At 34.5% G+C, this 18,267-nt stretch overlaps 1 protein-coding gene across 1 annotated transcript; it reads left to right on the forward strand.

The window, feature by feature from the left end:
- Window positions 1-14,621: 14,621 nt before the first annotated feature.
- LOC120212152 (squalene monooxygenase SE1-like) lies at window positions 14,622-18,256 on the forward strand. Its single transcript, XM_039210564.1, has 8 exons — window positions 14,622-15,017; window positions 15,839-15,950; window positions 16,080-16,254; window positions 16,407-16,575; window positions 16,717-16,935; window positions 17,042-17,317; window positions 17,415-17,693; window positions 18,042-18,256. Exons 1-8 carry the CDS (start codon window positions 14,775-14,777, stop codon window positions 18,147-18,149), a joined length of 1,581 nt encoding a protein of 526 aa, XP_039066495.1. The 5' UTR covers window positions 14,622-14,774; the 3' UTR covers window positions 18,150-18,256.
- Window positions 18,257-18,267: the final 11 nt, after the last annotated feature.

An 18,267-nucleotide genomic window follows, 5' to 3' on the forward strand; every position in this document is an offset into this window, starting at 1 on the left:
ATTGTCTCCTAATTCATCTAAAAATGTTTTGTAGAAATATGGAAGAGTACTTAAATGATGATAATATACTGATTCATTACTTCCATTATAGTCTTACTGGGCCAGCTGTAGTATGGTATAACTGCTTGAACAGAGAGCATATCAAGAGATGGGTCGATTTAGCTGATTTTTTTTGGGACAATATCGATATGTCAAAGGTTTAGCCCCAAAACGTCAAGACCTTCAAAGAATAAGGATGAAATCTACTGAAAGTTTTAAAGAATATGCACTAAGATGGAGGAGAGTGGCAGCACAAGTTCAATCTCCTTTGTTAGAAGACGAAATATCATATATGTTTCACGATTCTCTTCCGGCTCATTTCTTTGAGTTAATGCTGACAAATTCAATGAATGACTTCGAGGATCTTGTGACAAATGAGGAGTTAATTGAAAACGCAATCAGCAAAGGAAACTTAAAAGTCATTTTCAAAAGCCCAACTGATCAAGAAGCGAAAGTTGATGAGGTGAATGAATGTCATGTCCAGAGCCCCCACAACCGTAAAAGAAAAGGAGTATCTAGTCGTTTGAACCGATCAAAGAAATTCTCACGATCGAGAAATACTTTGAAGGTGTTCCAAACTTCTATCTCATATATGTACCCCCATTTTGATTAAAGGTTAATACCTCATACCAAGGCCAATAAAAGTGCACCAAACCCTTCTGCTCATAGCTATGATCAAGATAGTGCTTGTGATTTCCATTTGGGGGCATCTAGGCATTCTACGAGGAATTGTATGCCCCTATTAAAGGAGATAGAGAGGCTTGTGGAAAATGGAACGTTGACACAAGAATTGGTGGAACAGTGGATGACGAGTTCGAATGGGGCATCAAAGCACAATATGTAGCATCCGTTTGAGTCAAGTGCCACTGCATTATATTATTAATGGGACATCCTAATTATGAAGAAATAATTTCATCAATCATAAGGCTTTATTCCATTTTGCAACATCTTGTTTGAATTTGTTTTTTGTCATTTCTCAGCCTTTCTGTAAGGATATTTAAATGAATCTATGCTACTTTAAAGATGGTGAGTATTGAATCAAATTTGCAACTTAAATTTTTTTTAATATTAACTGAATTAAAAACTCTTTAAATGATTAGAGTTATAAATCTTTGACAAAGTGACAAGATTGAAAACTGATAAAACAAGGACCCTGAATCTTACCCCAAAAGATACACTCGAACACCATACCCTTCTCTTGCAGGAATCAAGCTAGCCTTCTTTCTGCATGAAGAGACAATTAAGGACTTAGCATTCAAGTATTAATGATATGGGCAAAATGATGCATCTTGCACATAAGATTGCAAAGCTGATTGGTTTCTACTTTTGTTGATGACGTTCAATGATGATCATGATCTTTACAGATTGAATAATTGAGTTGGTGGATCTAGTTTAGGTCAGTTGTTTGGAGATTGAACTCTAAAGATGATATTTTTTTACTTTTAACAATACCTAGACTATAACTGGTTCTTCTTGACAAGCTTAAGAAATTGAATCCGTATAACCATAGTGTAATTATATATGTATACAATAAAACTTAAGCTATCCTTCTAGAGCAATTGGTTAAACGCCCCGTCTTTATAGATAATATTCAGCTAGCCCGATAAAGGCGATTATATTATATATATATATATATATATATATATATATATATATATATACAATAAAGTTGAATTCAGTCAGCCAAACAATGGTAAATTAAATCAAATTTATCTAAATAAGGAGTTTCAGTAAATATGGACTAAGGGAGTTAAGGAACACATGTTATAGTCAATTTCACACGAGCACTCAGGAAATTTATTTTTAGACCGATATTTCTGCACTACCTTTGTTAGAGGAGTCTACAAAGCTTGAACAAATGAAAGATTTCAGAGAACTGAAATGGAAGTGTTCCAAAAAGTCTAGCAATTGAATATGGTAGTTACTTCATTTTGTCTGCATCCACTTAATATGCCAAGCTGAGAAAGAATGACATGTCACAAGGTTCACATGGGCATATAAACAAATGAGGATGTCTCAATGGCTGAAACCTTAGAAAATAATAAAGGTAACCTGAAGCCAACCCATTAATTTTGATACTTGTCAAAAAGCTATAACTCTGAAAACATTAAAGAATTGTTGGTTCTTTTGATATTCTGTGAACTCATGTTTATGATTTGATTCAATTGTGAGCCTGAATTAAGGGGTAATACTTTACAAAATTCTTATATTCTTTGATTTCTAAAATAAAAGAAAGGAGAAAAATATTTTCAAATAAGACAATCTCAAATGTAAAAGATACTTGAAGTGGGTGAGACCCATTCTACCTCTATTGGAGAAAAAGAACAAGTGATGTCAGAATAATGAAGCATTCCACGATATTAAAAGAAAATAATCTGAGAGATCAAAAGGACTGGAGAATAGAACTTGTAACACTTCCTCGTGATGTTGTCGGTAACCCATCGAGAAGAAGATGATTACCTTATTTGAAAGGGGAACATATCCCAGCTCATGGAAGAATGCAAGAGTAAGACCAATCAAGTATAAAATTTTGGCCCCCAAATAGGGATGAGCTATGAGAATACCCACTTTGGGCATGGCCAAAAAACCAAATCACGTTACTCAGACCGAGAAGACATTGAGAATGAGTCTCACAACTTGAAGTGTCAGGGGCAGACCATAAATTTGAGCATAGCTTACCTTGTAAAGCAAACCAGTTGATCAGTCAATCAACTGTAGAGTCCTAGAAAATCAACTCTGATAGCACATTTGAGCCAATGACAGAAAGGAGCATCAGGGTCATATTTCCGACCATAGCAAGAATTCGAGAAAGAAAACACTTTATCCAAAATGAAGACAGAAAACAAAGACCACAAGATGATTGGGAAAATATTTAGAAGTTGCAAGCTTAAAATTATGAGTTGCTATATTGATATCTGAGTAAACCCTAGAGAAGGGTGATCAAGTGGAAGAAGACTGAGTTCTCCACTTTGGAGTCAAATGAAGATTGAATCAACATTTATGCATTCATGAGAACATCATTTGCATAAAAGAAAATGCATTACTGTAACATCCCAAACTATGGGTTAGTGACCAAATTGTAAAATTTTAGAATTTGGTGATTAAAGTATAATAGTTTAATAGTTTAATGATTTATGTGGAGATATTTCCTAAGAGTTTTTAGTAATTATCAAAGGAATTAAAGGGAAAAATGTCATTTGGAAAGAAAGATATTTTCCCCATTTATATGAATGATTCACATGGGGTAGGGGAAGAGTTATCTACAAACTCTTCTTCTTCTTCTTCTTCCTTCTTCTTCTTCTTCTTCTTCCTCTTCCCGTATCTCCAAGCTCAAAGGTGAGTTTCTTTGTAAGTTAAATATTTGTTGATTTTATGGTTGAGTTTTGATCATTAGATGATAACTAAGCTTAAGGAAAGCTTAAGTTATCTTATAATCAAAATATGAAGAAGTTATGAAAGATTAAAGAAAATGGGTTTTTAAGTGAGTTTTTGAAATAGAGTTGATAAGTTGAATTTGAAACTAAATTTGACTTGTCATAGGTGTAAATAAGAAGTTATAAGTGTTAAATCAAAGTTTGAATAACATGAAAAATTAGTATGATTCTTAGCCTTAAGAATTTGGATGAAATATGGAAGATTATAAGATGTTGGAATTATAGGAATTTGTTAAAGTTGTTATAGATGAATTTAGTAGCATAATAAGAATTTTATACATGAAATTTTGAATGAGGTGTTGATGATTTTCGGATGAAATAGCTTATTCTGGGCAGGTGCATCGATGCACTATGAGTGTGTACCGATGCACTAAGATAATTTTGAAGGTGCATCGATGCATTAAGGGGTGCATCAATGCATGGGAATTTCGAAGCTATTTTGTGTACCGATGCACCCATAGTGCATCAATACACCCCTAAAGGAAAAATGGAATTTTGGCTCATTAAACTAGCTTGAGTTATTAATACCAAGTTATAAGGTTTAGGCTTTTGATAATCATCTCGGAAATTATATTTATGTAGATAACAAGCCTAAACGAGTTACGGAACAATCGAAGAGTTAGGATTGAATCAAAGCAAGCAAGGCTAAGGTGAGTGCAATTTAATTTATGCTTATGTTATAGAACGAACATTGGCTTGCGATGAGCCAGTGATGGAGTTACTATGGTAAGAAGTAACTCTTAAAATGCTATGATATGTTTGACATGTTGTTCTATGTGTTGTGTGATATATATATATATATGAATATAAGTAAACAAGACATGACATATATGCTTACATAAGAACATGAGAAATAAAATAAGCTATGTGATAAGGATATAGAGAATGAAATGTATGTATGCTTGATTATATGAGTGGAGATGTTCTTGTAAATGATATGTGGCTTATGTAAATAAATGGAAAGGTGAGACAAAATAAGTAGTATTTACTGATAAGGTAAAAGGAGATTATATGAACATATATTATTGATAAGGCACATAAGACTATATGTCTATCTCTTAATGTAATAAAGTGAAATAAGTCAAATGATATTGAAGTATGTGAATATAGTATAGGTGATATGAGATTATGTGATATATTTTACATGATATGACATGCAAGTTTACATGAACAAATGAGAAATGGTATAAGACATATGAAATGATCTACGTGAATACATGCATTTGTGATACATGTGATATGATATGAGATATATGGTTACACATACATGTGGTATGTGACAGAAGAGAAAGAATAAGTGATATGAAATGTTACAAATGATAATGCCCATGTTATGTAATATGAGAGCTAGTGGTATAGTTGGCATGCCAAGAGTCGAGGGTTTACCTATGTTCTACGGAACATATGGACAGAATTAACTATGTCTTTCGGGACATATGGACAGTATACCTATGTTATAAGGAACATATGGACAGTTGCCGAGGTTCTTTATGACCTCTGGATAGGTCCTTCTGGATAATTATACGAGTTGTGGTGACAGTATATTGGGGCACAACCTCAATGAACTCACATACCTTAAGTTCTCAAAAGTATACATGGGCTAATACATGGGAATTTAATAGAGTAAATAAATCAATTGATGTGATACTATGTATGCTCTGTTGTGAAATGATGGTATATATGCATGTATATATTTTGTTATATGAAATGTTATATGGTTATATTATATGTTTTATATACCTCACTAAGTCAACGACTTAGCGTGTGATTGTTTCACGCGTAGGTTCCGAGAAGAGGAAGATTGGTAAAAGTTATGCAAGACAGGTCAGTTTCTCCTTTCCAAAGATCAGATCAGAAAAGAATTGAATAGTGTGTATTTTGTAATAATAATAGTGGTTGGCATGTAAATAAAGATTTGAATCCGATATGCTCTAATCGGTTTTGTAAAATCATATGATTGAATTTTGTAATGTTTTAGAGTAAATATGCAAATGGAAAATGTATAATAATGAACGGTTAAATTTTTTTCGAGTTTTATGAACGTTTACTAAAGTTATTGTAGCAATGCATATATACACAATTGATATTCGAAATCTTTCACTGTTCACTGTACTGTTCATACTGTATAGTATTGTTCATAGATACATATTTTTTTCCAGATTATATAATGAAGTATAATTTTAATAGAATATTATTGTATTTTCTTAAAAACAAGTTCAAATGTTTTGATATTTTATAAGAATATCGTTTTAAAAGTCAATGTGACATCTCGGACTCGTATTTGGGTCGGATACGGGTTGGGGTGTTACAATTACATTGATACATTTAACTGCATTCATATTTCACACATAAACACATGTTTTTTTACAAATCTTCCAGGGAAAAGAGAATATTCATGATTTCAAAATCCTAAGTAGAATTCAAACCTCAAATACAAGAAATCATGTTTAAAGATGTAGAACCTGAAGAACAGGGGGTTAATCATCAGAAGAAGCATTACTTTGAAGTGGGGCATGTTACCCGACTATTAAGTGATTTAAAAAAAATGAGAAAACGATTTCCAAAGTTTCTCATTTAAATCTTTTCTGAAAATGAGATTTTCAAAAAGTAAGAAAATGATTTCCAAAGTTTCTTACTTAGTAAGTCATTCGGGCCATTAGTAAGTCTTTTGAGCATGATGATTAAATCCTTCAAGTCATATGTAAGTCTTTCGAGCAAGATGATAAGTCCTTCGGGCAGGATGTTTTCACATGAATTTCAAAAAAAGAGAAAGCGATTTCCAAAGTTTCTCATTTAGTATTTTTAGAAAGTGGAATTTTTGAAAAGTAAGAAAGCGATTTCCAATGTTTCTTACTTAGTAAGTCCTTTGGGCCATCAGTAAGCCTTTCGAGCATGATGATTAAATCCTTTAGGTCATCTGTAAGTCTTTCGAGCAAGATGATAAGTCATTCGGGCCATCCGTAAGATCTTCGGGTAGGATGTTTTCACATGAATTTGAAAAATGGGAAAACAATTTTCAATTTCATTTAATATTTTCAGAAAATGAAATTTTTTAAGAGTAAGAAAGTGATTTCCAAAGTTTCTTACCTAGTAAACTATTTCCAAAGTTGGTAAGTCCTTCGAGCCATCAGTAAGCCTTTCGAGCATGATGATTAAATCCTTTGGGTCATCTATAAGTCTTTCGAACGAGATAATGAGTTATTTGGGCCATCCGTAAGACCTTCGGGTAGGATGTTTCACATGAATTTGAAAAATGGGAAAGCAATTTCCAAAGTTTCTCATTTAGTATGTTCAGAAAATGAAATTTTGAAAAGTAAGAAAGCGATTTCCAAAGTTTCTTACCTAGTAGACTATTTCCAAAATTGGTAAGTTCTTCGGGCCATCAGTAAGTCTTTCGAGTATGATGATTAAATCATTCGGGTCATCTGTTAGTCTTTCGAGCAAGATGATAAGTCTTTTAGGCTATCTATAAGACCTTTGGTCAAGATGCTTTCATATGGTATTAGTAAGAGAATGAGAAAACGATTTTCAAAGTTTCTCATTTAATTTAAAAAAAAGAAAAGAAAAAAAAACACAAAAAGAAAGAAAAATAATAATAAAAGATAAAGAGGAAGAATAAATAAAAAATAAACCTTCAGATGTGCTAATTAATGGAAATTATGTCTTTGCAGGTTCGCCAGCACACGTGAGATAGGGGCAAATCAAACGAGGAAATTTTTAAATTCAGAAAGTAAAACGTTCCGTTGAAAAATGATAGAACATATTGAAAGAGGAGTCAATCTTTAGTGTTGTTATTCTTGACTTTTTCGTGAAGAGAAGTCAATCTTTCAATATTGTCAACTTGACTTTCTCGTGAAGATAAGTCAATCTTTTAGTGTTACCTTTCTTGACTTTCTCGTGAAGAGAAGTCAATCTTTCAGTGTTGTGATTCTTGACTTTCTCATAAAGATGAGTCAACCTTTTAGTGATGTCATTCTCAACTTGACTTTCTCATGGAGAGGAGTCAACTTTCAGTTGTAACCTTTCTCAACTTGACTTTCTTGCGGAGATGAGTCAACTTTTCAGTAGTATCATTCCTCAACTTGACTTTCTCGTGTAGAGAAGTCAATCTTTTTGTAATGTTGTCTTCAATCCTGGCCCTCGTAGGACTTCTGTCCTAGAAAGTTCAGTTTAGTCTTCCTAAAGATTGTTCCCCAATGAACCTTATTCTTGATTTTTTTTCTTTTCGTTTCTCTAGCAACCTCAATTTATTTGTTCTTAATATCATTTCCCTATAAACCTCAACCTTGTATTCCATAAGACTGTGTCTCTAGAAACTAAATTTGTCTATTTTGGTGAAAGTTCTAATTTTTTCAATCTTAAATACCTTTTCATTTTCTCAAAAGATCAATGATAAATGAATTGCATCACTACATTCATTATTCAGATACGTTGCACTTTCAAGATGAATATTTTATAGTTTTTTCAAGAAAACTAAAGATTAATGACAAGAAAGAGTCATTAACCAATTCAAAGTCCCAAGAAGGGAGAGGTTCAAATGGCACTCGAGTCAATGTATATTATCATATCTGGTGGCTACGAGACAAGTTCCCACAAGAGAAATTGATTTCAAAGATTCTCTCCAATTCTAAACCTTTGGGTATAATGTTTTCAAATTCTCAAACATACACTAATGATTGGTAATGTTTGATTTTCAGTATTCGGTCTTCGTGAAGATAAGAGAATCAAAATAACATTCTATTCAATCTTCCCTGAAGAGCAGGGAAGCATATTCTTCTTCTTTCAGATTTGGTCTTCTTGAAGAGCAGTGAAGCAAATTACAGTCGATTCAATATTCCCTGAAGAGTAGTAAAATGGATCAAAGTTTTCTCGAGTCTGATCTCCCCTAAAGAGTAGTAGAGCATATTCTTCTACTTTGAGATTTGGTCTTCCTGAAGACTAGGGAAGCAAATCATGTTCGATTCAATCTTCCTTGAAGAGCAGTGAAGTGGATCAAAATTTTCTCGAGTCTGATCTCCCCTAAAGAGTAGTGGAGCAGATTCTTTTTCTTTTAGATTTAGTCTTCATGAAGAGCAGTGAAGCAAATCAAGTTCGATTCAATCTTCCCTTACGAACATAGAAGTGAATCAAAATTTTTCGAGATCTGATTACTCGAAAGAGTAGGGCAAATCAAAACTGACCTACCCTGAAGTTATAGTGGAGCGAGCTTCCTTTCGAAAAGATCAGTCACCACTGGATGAAAACTTGTGTCTTAATCTTTGTCCTATTTTCGTTGTACGATAATGGACAAATAGGGGCACTTGTTTTCATCCAGGGATTTTTATTTTATTTATTTTATTTTTAGTTTTATTTATTTTTGGTCTATTTTGGTCTTAGGGTATTTTACCCTATATATTTATATATGTGAAGAACAAAAATTAAATATAACCACTAACTTATATTACATATGTTTGTACAAGGTCCACATTTATGAAGCCCAACAACAAAGAACCCAACAACACATGAAGGGCCTTCTCAGTTAGTCCAGCCTCCACGCCAGCAATAAAATCGGGTCCCCTATCTAGCACAACAATGGCTCCTTGGCCCGAGCATCCACGCGTGTACAAAACCAAATACCGATCTCAAATCCAAGAAAGCAAGCACCGAGATGATTCCTCGTGTCTTCATGCTCCACGATTGAAACCATCAATAGCCAACCGAACTATATCTGTCCTAACCACCTTGACAGCACACACAATGGCCCCCCAACTACAACAAACATCCTAACGATCGAGCCTCATCAGCAAAAAGAGCATACAAAAATAAAGAGGAAAAAATGGTGAAAAATCATAGGGAAACGATTAAAATGGGATGTAATTTTGTTTTCATATTTTTGTAATCGGGGTATTATAAAGGCATAATGCAAACAAATACCCTAAACGTTTGACAATATATGCAAATTTGCCCCTATTGTTTTTTTTTTTTTGGAACATTTGACCTCACAACGTTTTATTTTGATTCAAAAGTCACCCCCGTTGGATAGAAATCGTTAGTCAACTGACAGTCAACACCTCCAGCTGACTAAGAAAGCAAATGTGGACATAAATGATGATGTGGCATGTCCACGTCACTAATGTATCCTGACGTGGAATTAACACATCATATTTTTTGTTAAAAAACTAATATTTTATTGAGAATTTTATACCAATGAGAGAGCGACATGTGTCACTCTCCCTCCACACTTTCTGGTATCCTGTGATTTAAATATAACAATATGCTACCAATCAAAACCAACAATATTTTTGAACAATTTGTTCAGATTAAAGAGTTTCTTATTTCAAACAGTTTTGAATTGCTGCAAGCAATTGTTCATCACTTCCAAATACATTCATGTCTTCCTCCTTTAGATTAATCCAGGGTTCAACGCCATTGCCAGCTGTAGTATCCATGAAAGCAACTATATTAATGGCGTTCACGCTTGCATAACTTGACCATACTTGATTCGGCGGCTGGAATAAATCCTCACCAGCCTGAAGTTTTTTCACGTATTCTTTGTCGATTTTTCTAATGTATTCGGTTATTTTCCTAACGAGATTACACCCATCTTCTTCTTCATTATCTATGAAAAGAATCATTCCAGTAATTCGAAAATGTTGTCGAAAGACTGAGATTATCTATGAATAATCAAGTAGGATTTATGGGGGCTGGATTTTTTCATATTGGAAGCGATGAAATGACTCCATATGAAAGCTGATAAAGCCTCAACACGTGAAGGTCGGATTTCATTTTCAGCACTATATTTTGCTATGATTTCCTCTATTTTAGAAGCGGTGAACACCACCCTTTTCGTCACTATATTCTTTTCACTTGTTTCCAACATCGTCTCGGGCAGTGGTACGTCCCGCAGTGGGAAAAGTTCGGTCCGATACGAACTCAGCCAAGACAACGTCGTTCGTATCTCCGCGAGCTATCGCCACCCATGTATTCAAAAACGTGAAGCACATCAAAGCATCACCGCGTTTATGCTAAATACATAACCCCGATCCCGACGCCATCGCAGTCGAAAGCGTTGAATTGGACTCCCGTTGGTAGTTCCTTGGTATCATCGATGGGGAAAGGGAATAATTTGTTAAGTTCTTCAGGTACTGGGTTCACTAACGTGTGAATCCACTCCACTTACGGAATCCAATTTAAAAAGCAAGCCCATCAGAATCTCGTTCATTTTCAATCTCTCCCTTGAATCACTCCGAATCAAGTTCATTATCTCTTTTTGGAGAACACCACGCTCCACTTCATTCACTTTCTCCCTTATTGTTATGATATTCTTCACGTTTTTTCACACCAGAAATCCCCTAAAGACCTTCTTTATCTTGATTGTCGAGTCGGATCTGCCCCATAAATCCCACTGTCGATTCACCGAAACAAGCTCGTCAAATGTTAAAACTTAAAGAAAACAAAAACCCAGTTTTAGCATCCGATTTCAGGCCCGATGGACGAGTGTTGGACGGTATCATCACGGTGAAAGTTCCCAGGTCGATGAAGAGGGAGAGCAAAGAGGAGAAAGAAGATATCATTGTCGTGTATAATATTAAAGTTAAAGAGGGATGGTGACATGTGTCGCTCTCTCATTAGTACAAATTTTTTAAAAAATATTAATTTTTTTAACAAAAAATATGACGTACCAATTTCATGTCAACATATATTATTGACGTGGACACGCCACATCATCATTTGTGTCTATATGTACTTGCTTGGTCAGTTGGAGACATTGATCGTCAGTTGACTAACAGTTTTCATCCAAAGAGGTGACTTTTAAATCAAAATAAAATGTTGTGGAGTCAAATGTTTCAAAAAAATAATAGGGACAAATTTGTATATACTGTCAAACGTTAGAGGTATTTGTTTGCATTATGCCTAATATAAAACCCCAAACCAACAAATATAAAAAGATCTCCCCCAATTTTTCAGGAAGTACAGAACCAAACAAGAAAAAACATAACAAACATTTACGAGAGCAAAAACTTCTCAATTTGAAGGTTTATTTTTCTTTTTTGTTCTTCATCCTTCATTCGAAATCCATCAAACAATAGAGCAAAAAGAGGTATTCAACATTTTCCAGCAACTGTTTTTCTCATTTCTTATATATCAAACCAAAAACAAATATAGAGAAGACGAGTTAGCTTTGTTACCTTGCTCAGTTCTGTTTTTCATTAGCACTAAGGTTGTCAAAAGAGGCGGTTTTGGGCGTCAGAGTTAAGAATCCAAGAGTCTGGTTTAGATTCAAGAGGTTTAAGGTTTGTTTTTTATTTATAGTCTTAAATCAAAGCGTTTGAGGTCGATTTTTAGGTATAGATTTAGGTTTTGTCTAACCTGACCACCGTTGGTGGTGGTCAGAGTATAGGTTGGTTGATTTACGGTCAAGGGTGGGTGTGAAGCCCTCGTGGCTCTCGGTCGAGCAAGGAAGAAATGAGGTTTTCTTGGTTCATCAGGTTTCGTTTGAGCCTCTCCCAGTTAGGAAAACAACGGACAGAGCTAATGGCCACAAAATATGGCAGCCGATCGTGAGATTTGGTGGGTTTTGTATCTATGTCGATGGTTAATTAGAACCTTAGTTTAGGTTTAGTCCCCGAGTTGTATGGTTGTTTTTAAATTCGATCTTAGAACTTCGACTTTAAATTGAATCTTTAGATTTAGATTACTTTATCTTTTAGATTTAATCCTTAAATTTAGATTTCTTTTAATGTAGCCCCTTGTTAGGTAATTGTCTTCTTTAATTAGTCATACACACACACACACACACACACACACATATATATATATATATATATATATTGTTTTACATGTTGATATGTTGATATATGTATAATTATACGGATGATTAATGTACAAGTCACATGACATCATTTATGTATGATAATGCATGTTGCCTTCAAAATAATTTGACTAAGGGTAATACATTTTCGTTTTAAAATTGAGAAGGCACTTCTGACAATTTTAAAACGAAAATGTATCTCGTTAAGTGAAACTCTAATTTTTGACCATACCTAAAATTTGAAAACGAGAGAAAAAGAAATGTTTGTCTATTTAAATTCTTCGAGAAAATATCGTTAGAACTTATTAAGGTCCGATCTCGACGTCTTTAAATAATCGAATATTCTTCTTCTTTGTAAAAGGAATGGTAAGTTTTAATTTAATTTGTTTAATTGCTTGCATTTGAATATTGTAATGTAACCGTAATATTTCTTTATTTTGATTGGAGTAAGAATTGATTATCTCAAGGTATGAGAGGTTGTTTCTTCTCAATAAGAAATAATTAAATATTAGTAGGTTTCATTTTAAAATTCATAGAATTTTGTTTTAAGGGATCTTAAACTAAATTTAAAACGAACTTGTAAATTTCATTGCAAAGACAATTAATTAATCGACTAGGTACCGATTTAGGGTGCTGTGGGGGTGCTAATTCTTCCCTACGCGTAACCGACTAGGTACCGATTTATGGCGCTGTGAGAGTGTTATTCCTTCCCCAAGCGTAACCAACTCTCGAACTTAAAATTTGGTAATGTATACCTCAAATATGTTGTTTTAATTAAAATTAATATTTTTATTAAAATGACAAAATACGTTTTTTGGGTGCTCAATCACATCCTAATCAAATATTGATGGCAACTCATGAAACCATACACTTTTCTATTTTTAAAAAGGGAATCATAAATTTTTCGAAATAAAAGATTTTTTTAAAATCATGTTACTTTTTTATTAAAAATCAAAAAATATTAAAAAATCATTTTTTTAAAACGAGAGATTTCTATCAGATGTAGGGTCATGATGGGAATTCGTAGACTGGCCAGACTAGGAGTATTATATAGGAGGGGTTAGATATATAATGTTGAAAATGTAGGTTGGCGAGTAAGGTAGAATCGCAAAATAAATACCTAATTATTCATTTTCTTCAAAAGAACTAACCTTACACAACTGTGTTTTTATTTAAATTGTGCTCACAAATAACTCTTTACTATGTGCTTCATTTTTCATGTTGATTTAATGATTAACGGCTGAAATTGATCTTATCCTTAGTGCATGCATGAATGCTTGACTTAGTTGCGTAACGATATACCAAAGGCCACGTTATTACCTACTTGCTACTACTCCCATTATTTTATTTATTTTGTTTTGTCAGTGGGTAAGTCCTTGGCTTTTTGGTAAACTCCCACCCACGCGCTACATGCTTGGTTAAAAGGAAAACAATAGGGTAAAGTACATAAATGGCCCCCTGACTATAGGGTGCTATTTTTTAAATCCTTTTATTAAAAATTATAAAATGATCCATGATTATAGGCTACTATTTTGCTGAGTCCCTCGACTATTAAAAATTACAAAATGATCATCTGACTATTTATTTATATGTTCCAAACTCATCCTTTTTGGTTAAAAATTTGACGGTCGTCTGAGCTAAACGTTAACTTGTTTATTGAAATATAATAAAATCTGATCCTATAACCGTTTGAGATATATTTTATGTATTGACTCTCTATTTGCATTTTATCGTTGAATTAGTGCTTGAACATTATGTTGTCGAACCAGTACTTGTAAGCAACAACGATTTCAGTAAATATCATTAAAATATGAATTTATAATATCTTAGTTAGTAGTTTAACATCCAGTTCAAACAACCATAAATTTTTTAACATAAAAGAACGAGTTTAAAATATATGAATAGTTAAGGTAACTATTTTATAATTTTTAATAGTAAAACAATTAACAAAATAACGTCATATAATTAAAAGATTATTTTATAATTTTTATTAATCGAAAAACTTAATAAAACATCATCTTATATTCTAAATACCATTTACATACTTTACTAAAAAAATATCAATATACCTATTAAGTACATTAGATGACGGATGACAACCTGTTCAATTATCGCTTATTTAATTTAACTAAAAGATTTCATTTAGGGACCAAACAAAAATTATACACCAACGGGGCACAAGGACTGCCCCCGGCCACTTGGAAATTAGAATGAGGGATGCACAGTTTAAGTCTAACCTCATTCGAGGCGCAAATTAGCAACAAGACGTAGGCTGGTTAACTTGTAAACTTCGAGTACCTTTGCGTTTCGTGGAGTCTATAAAAGCCCAACCCTCACTCCACCGTCCTGTCTTTTTCCCGTGCCGTTCTAAATCGTTTCGAAAACTGAAAACTAAAAACTGAAGCCGTTTCAGATTCGAAGAACCAAACAGCCTAAACAAACAGAGGAAGAGATTCGAGTTTCTCTTTCCTTTTTTTCTTTTCTGATTTAGCATTCGGACGAGAAGAGGAATGGCGGATTCGTACCTTTTGGGATTCATCTTTGTCTCGGTCATGACTCTGGTTGCGTTGTGGTGCGATGTCGTTTCGAGGAGACGGAAAGTGAACGGAATCGTTTCCTCGACGGGGACTGACTCCCTGAAGAGTGTACCGACCATTGACGGAGAATGCAGACCCGCTGATGGCTTTGATGCTGATGTCATCATCGTTGGTGCTGGCGTTGCTGGTGCCGCCCTCGCTCACACTCTTGGCAAGGTGTGTTTCCTTTTCTTTTCTTTTCTTTTCTTTGCACTTTCTTTGTATCCAGTGATGAACTAGTAAATGATTTCTTCATGTCACTATTTTTTTGGCTTTTGTTTTCATTTTTTAAAGTTACGCCAGCACTTTCTCGAACCTTCAGCTATACATTTTGTTCTTATTTTGCTTCTACAGATACATTTTTCTCCCTTTCATGCCGTTTGTCAAATAATTTTACAATCCCTTTTACGTCTTTTATTTCTCTCTTTTTGAATATGTTGCAACTTTTATATGCTCAGAGTTATTAAAAAGAAGGAACTAACGATCTTGTCCACCATGATTCGGGGAGTAATTTGTGAGCTTTATTATAATTATTATTATTCAGTATTTACTTGTTACCTCTTCGCTATCATATGATTGTAGGCTTCTACCGAGCTGGATTGAAGAAAATGAACCATCTGTTGCTACTAGCATTTAACAATCTACGGTCCTCGATTTCTACTTGATTAGTCACTGTCAATTTATCTATAATCTTGAACCGATAATCATCTGTGATCTCATCTTTCGGCCAAATTAACCTCCGTGCGTATTCTTTTTTTGTTGGTTGTGTTTTGATGTCCACCTTTATATGATTCCAATCTAAATCATGTAACTGTATAAATCTTTTTTCTTTATAAAAATTCACTGATATATGTACATTTAGCATCCATTTTCTTGGTTTTAACTTGCTTCATGGTTTTAAATGAGATGATTGTGTGCAACATTATGCATCATCTCTGATAATAGAGTCACTCGTATTGAAACTTATTTTTAACTTTGATCATGGGTATAAAGCACAGGATGGACGTCGAGTGCATGTGATTGAAAGGGATTTGTCGGAGCCTGACCGTATTGTTGGGGAATTGTTGCAACCAGGGGGCTATCTCAAGTTAATTGAGTTGGGACTTGAAGGTAGGTGAATATTGAAATGTGGCTATATGTAGATGTTCATGGTGTTAAAAGAGTTTGGTGTTCAATTATGAATTTGTTGATATTGTAATGGAATGAGTTCTATCAGCCTTATGTATATTCTCACTGCAGATTGTGTGGAGGAAATCGATGCTCAGCAGGTATTTGGTTATGCGATTTTCAAGGATGGGAAACATACCCGACTTTCTTATCCCTTAGAAAATTTCCACCAAGATGTATCTGGTAGGAGCTTTCACAATGGACGTTTCATACAAAGGATGCGGGAGAAAGCAGCCTCTCTTCCTAAGTATGATAATTTAGATACTTTGTTATGTTCCTCTTATTCGATGCTCAAACTCCCTTTGATGATGCTTCAATATTATGAAAATTTTGTACTGTCGATTGTAACATTATGGTGAAAAATATGTTTTGGTATTTATGCTTCCCATCTTTTACCAGTGTACGATTGGAGCAAGGGGTAGTTACTTCTCTACTTAAAGAAAAAGGGACAATCAGAGGAGTGCAGTACAAAACTAAAGATGGCCATCAATTGACCTCATTTGCACCTCTGACCATTGTTTGTGATGGCTGTTTTTCTAATTTACGTCGCTCTCTTTGCAACCCTAAGGTGAGTTCCTCCATCAACCCTTTGTTTTGAAGGTCAAGAAAAACCAGGTTTCCATATTATCTTCTTGTTATTTCTCTTTTAATGTTCTAAAATTAACATGTAATTTAATAAACTTGGAAAGCCTAATAATATAATCTGCAGGTTGAAGTACCCTCTTGTTTTGTGGGATTGGTGCTAGAGAATAGCCATCTTCCATACTCAAATCACGGGCATGTTATACTAGCAGATCCTTCCCCCATTTTGTTCTATCCTATTAGCAGCACAGAGGTTCGTTGCCTCGTTGATGTACCTGGTCAAAAGGTTCCTTCTATCGCAAATGGGGAGATGGCTAACCATCTGAAGACTGTTGTTGCTCCTCAGGTATTTGCTTTGTTTAATTTTCAGAAGTGTTCACTACTTCACAATATGCTGCATTTATGTTTTAAAGTTCTCCTGGATTTTGACAATTTGGCCACGTTTGTAACAGGTTCCACCAGAAATTTATGATTCTTTTGTAGCAGCTGTTGAAAGGGGAAACATTAGGACAATGCCGAACAGGAGCATGCCAGCTTCTCCTTATCCCACTCCTGGAGCCCTGTTAATGGGAGACGCATTCAACATGCGCCATCCATTAACAGGTGGAGGAATGACTGTAGCGTTATCTGATATCGTTGTTCTCCGTGATCTACTAAAGCCTCTGCGTGACCTCAATGATGCACCAACACTCTGCAAATACCTGGAATCGTTTTACACCTTGCGTAAGGTAAAACCATGTTGTTCAGAGATTTTCTGTGTGTTCTATGGTAGATTGAATTGAATTATGTTATGGCAGTGGAACTCATTTCTAAGGTTTTGTACAGCCGGTGGCATCCACTATCAATACATTGGCAGGTGCATTGTACAAAGTGTTCTGTGCATCACCTGATCAAGCGAGGAAGGAAATGCGTCAGGCTTGCTTCGATTACCTAAGCCTTGGGGGTGGATTTTCAGCGGGCCCTATATCTTTGCTCTCAGGTTTGAACCCCCGCCCTTTGAGCTTGGTTCTGCATTTCTTTGCGGTGGCGATATACGGAGTTGGTCGTTTACTGTTGCCGTTTCCCTCACCTAAGCGAATCTGGATCGGTGCTAGACTGATCTCGGTATGGTTTCATTTTTCTTCCTTTTGCAATACTTCAACATTATAAACATTCCAACTTTGACTTAAGTATACTCAGATTATCTTGAATCTAAATCCGGTCTAATCTGAACTCGAAAATGACCAGAACTCAAAATCCCTTTAATTTTAAAAATGATCCGAACCGAATATAATCTAACAAATAATTTGATATCCTAAACCTAAAATGCAAAATGATATAACATTTAACAATCTGAAAGCGACACTACATACCAAACTCCAAAATAATTCAACTTGCTCACCCAATCGTCAATATAATATTTACGATTTGTTTGACTCTGAATATTAACATTAAGTTTTAATTTAATTGCAGGGAGCATCAGGAATCATATTCCCTATTATAAAGGCAGAGGGAGTTAGACAAATGTTCTTCCCGGCGACAGTTCCTGCATATTACAGAAGAGCCCCACCTGTTAAATGAGATCCAGATTTGAAAGGAATTATAGCAAAGGATTTAGCATTTTCGTTTAGACAATTGTTTGTAAATCTCATTTGTGTTCTTCCTTGTCAATGTCTTGATTAAAAACAATATAAAACCA

This window comes from Hibiscus syriacus, unplaced genomic scaffold (assembly GCF_006381635.1).
Source record: "Hibiscus syriacus cultivar Baekdansim isolate YM2019G1 unplaced genomic scaffold, ASM638163v2 tig00109999_pilon, whole genome shotgun sequence".
NCBI lineage: Eukaryota > Viridiplantae > Streptophyta > Magnoliopsida > Malvales > Malvaceae > Hibiscus > Hibiscus syriacus.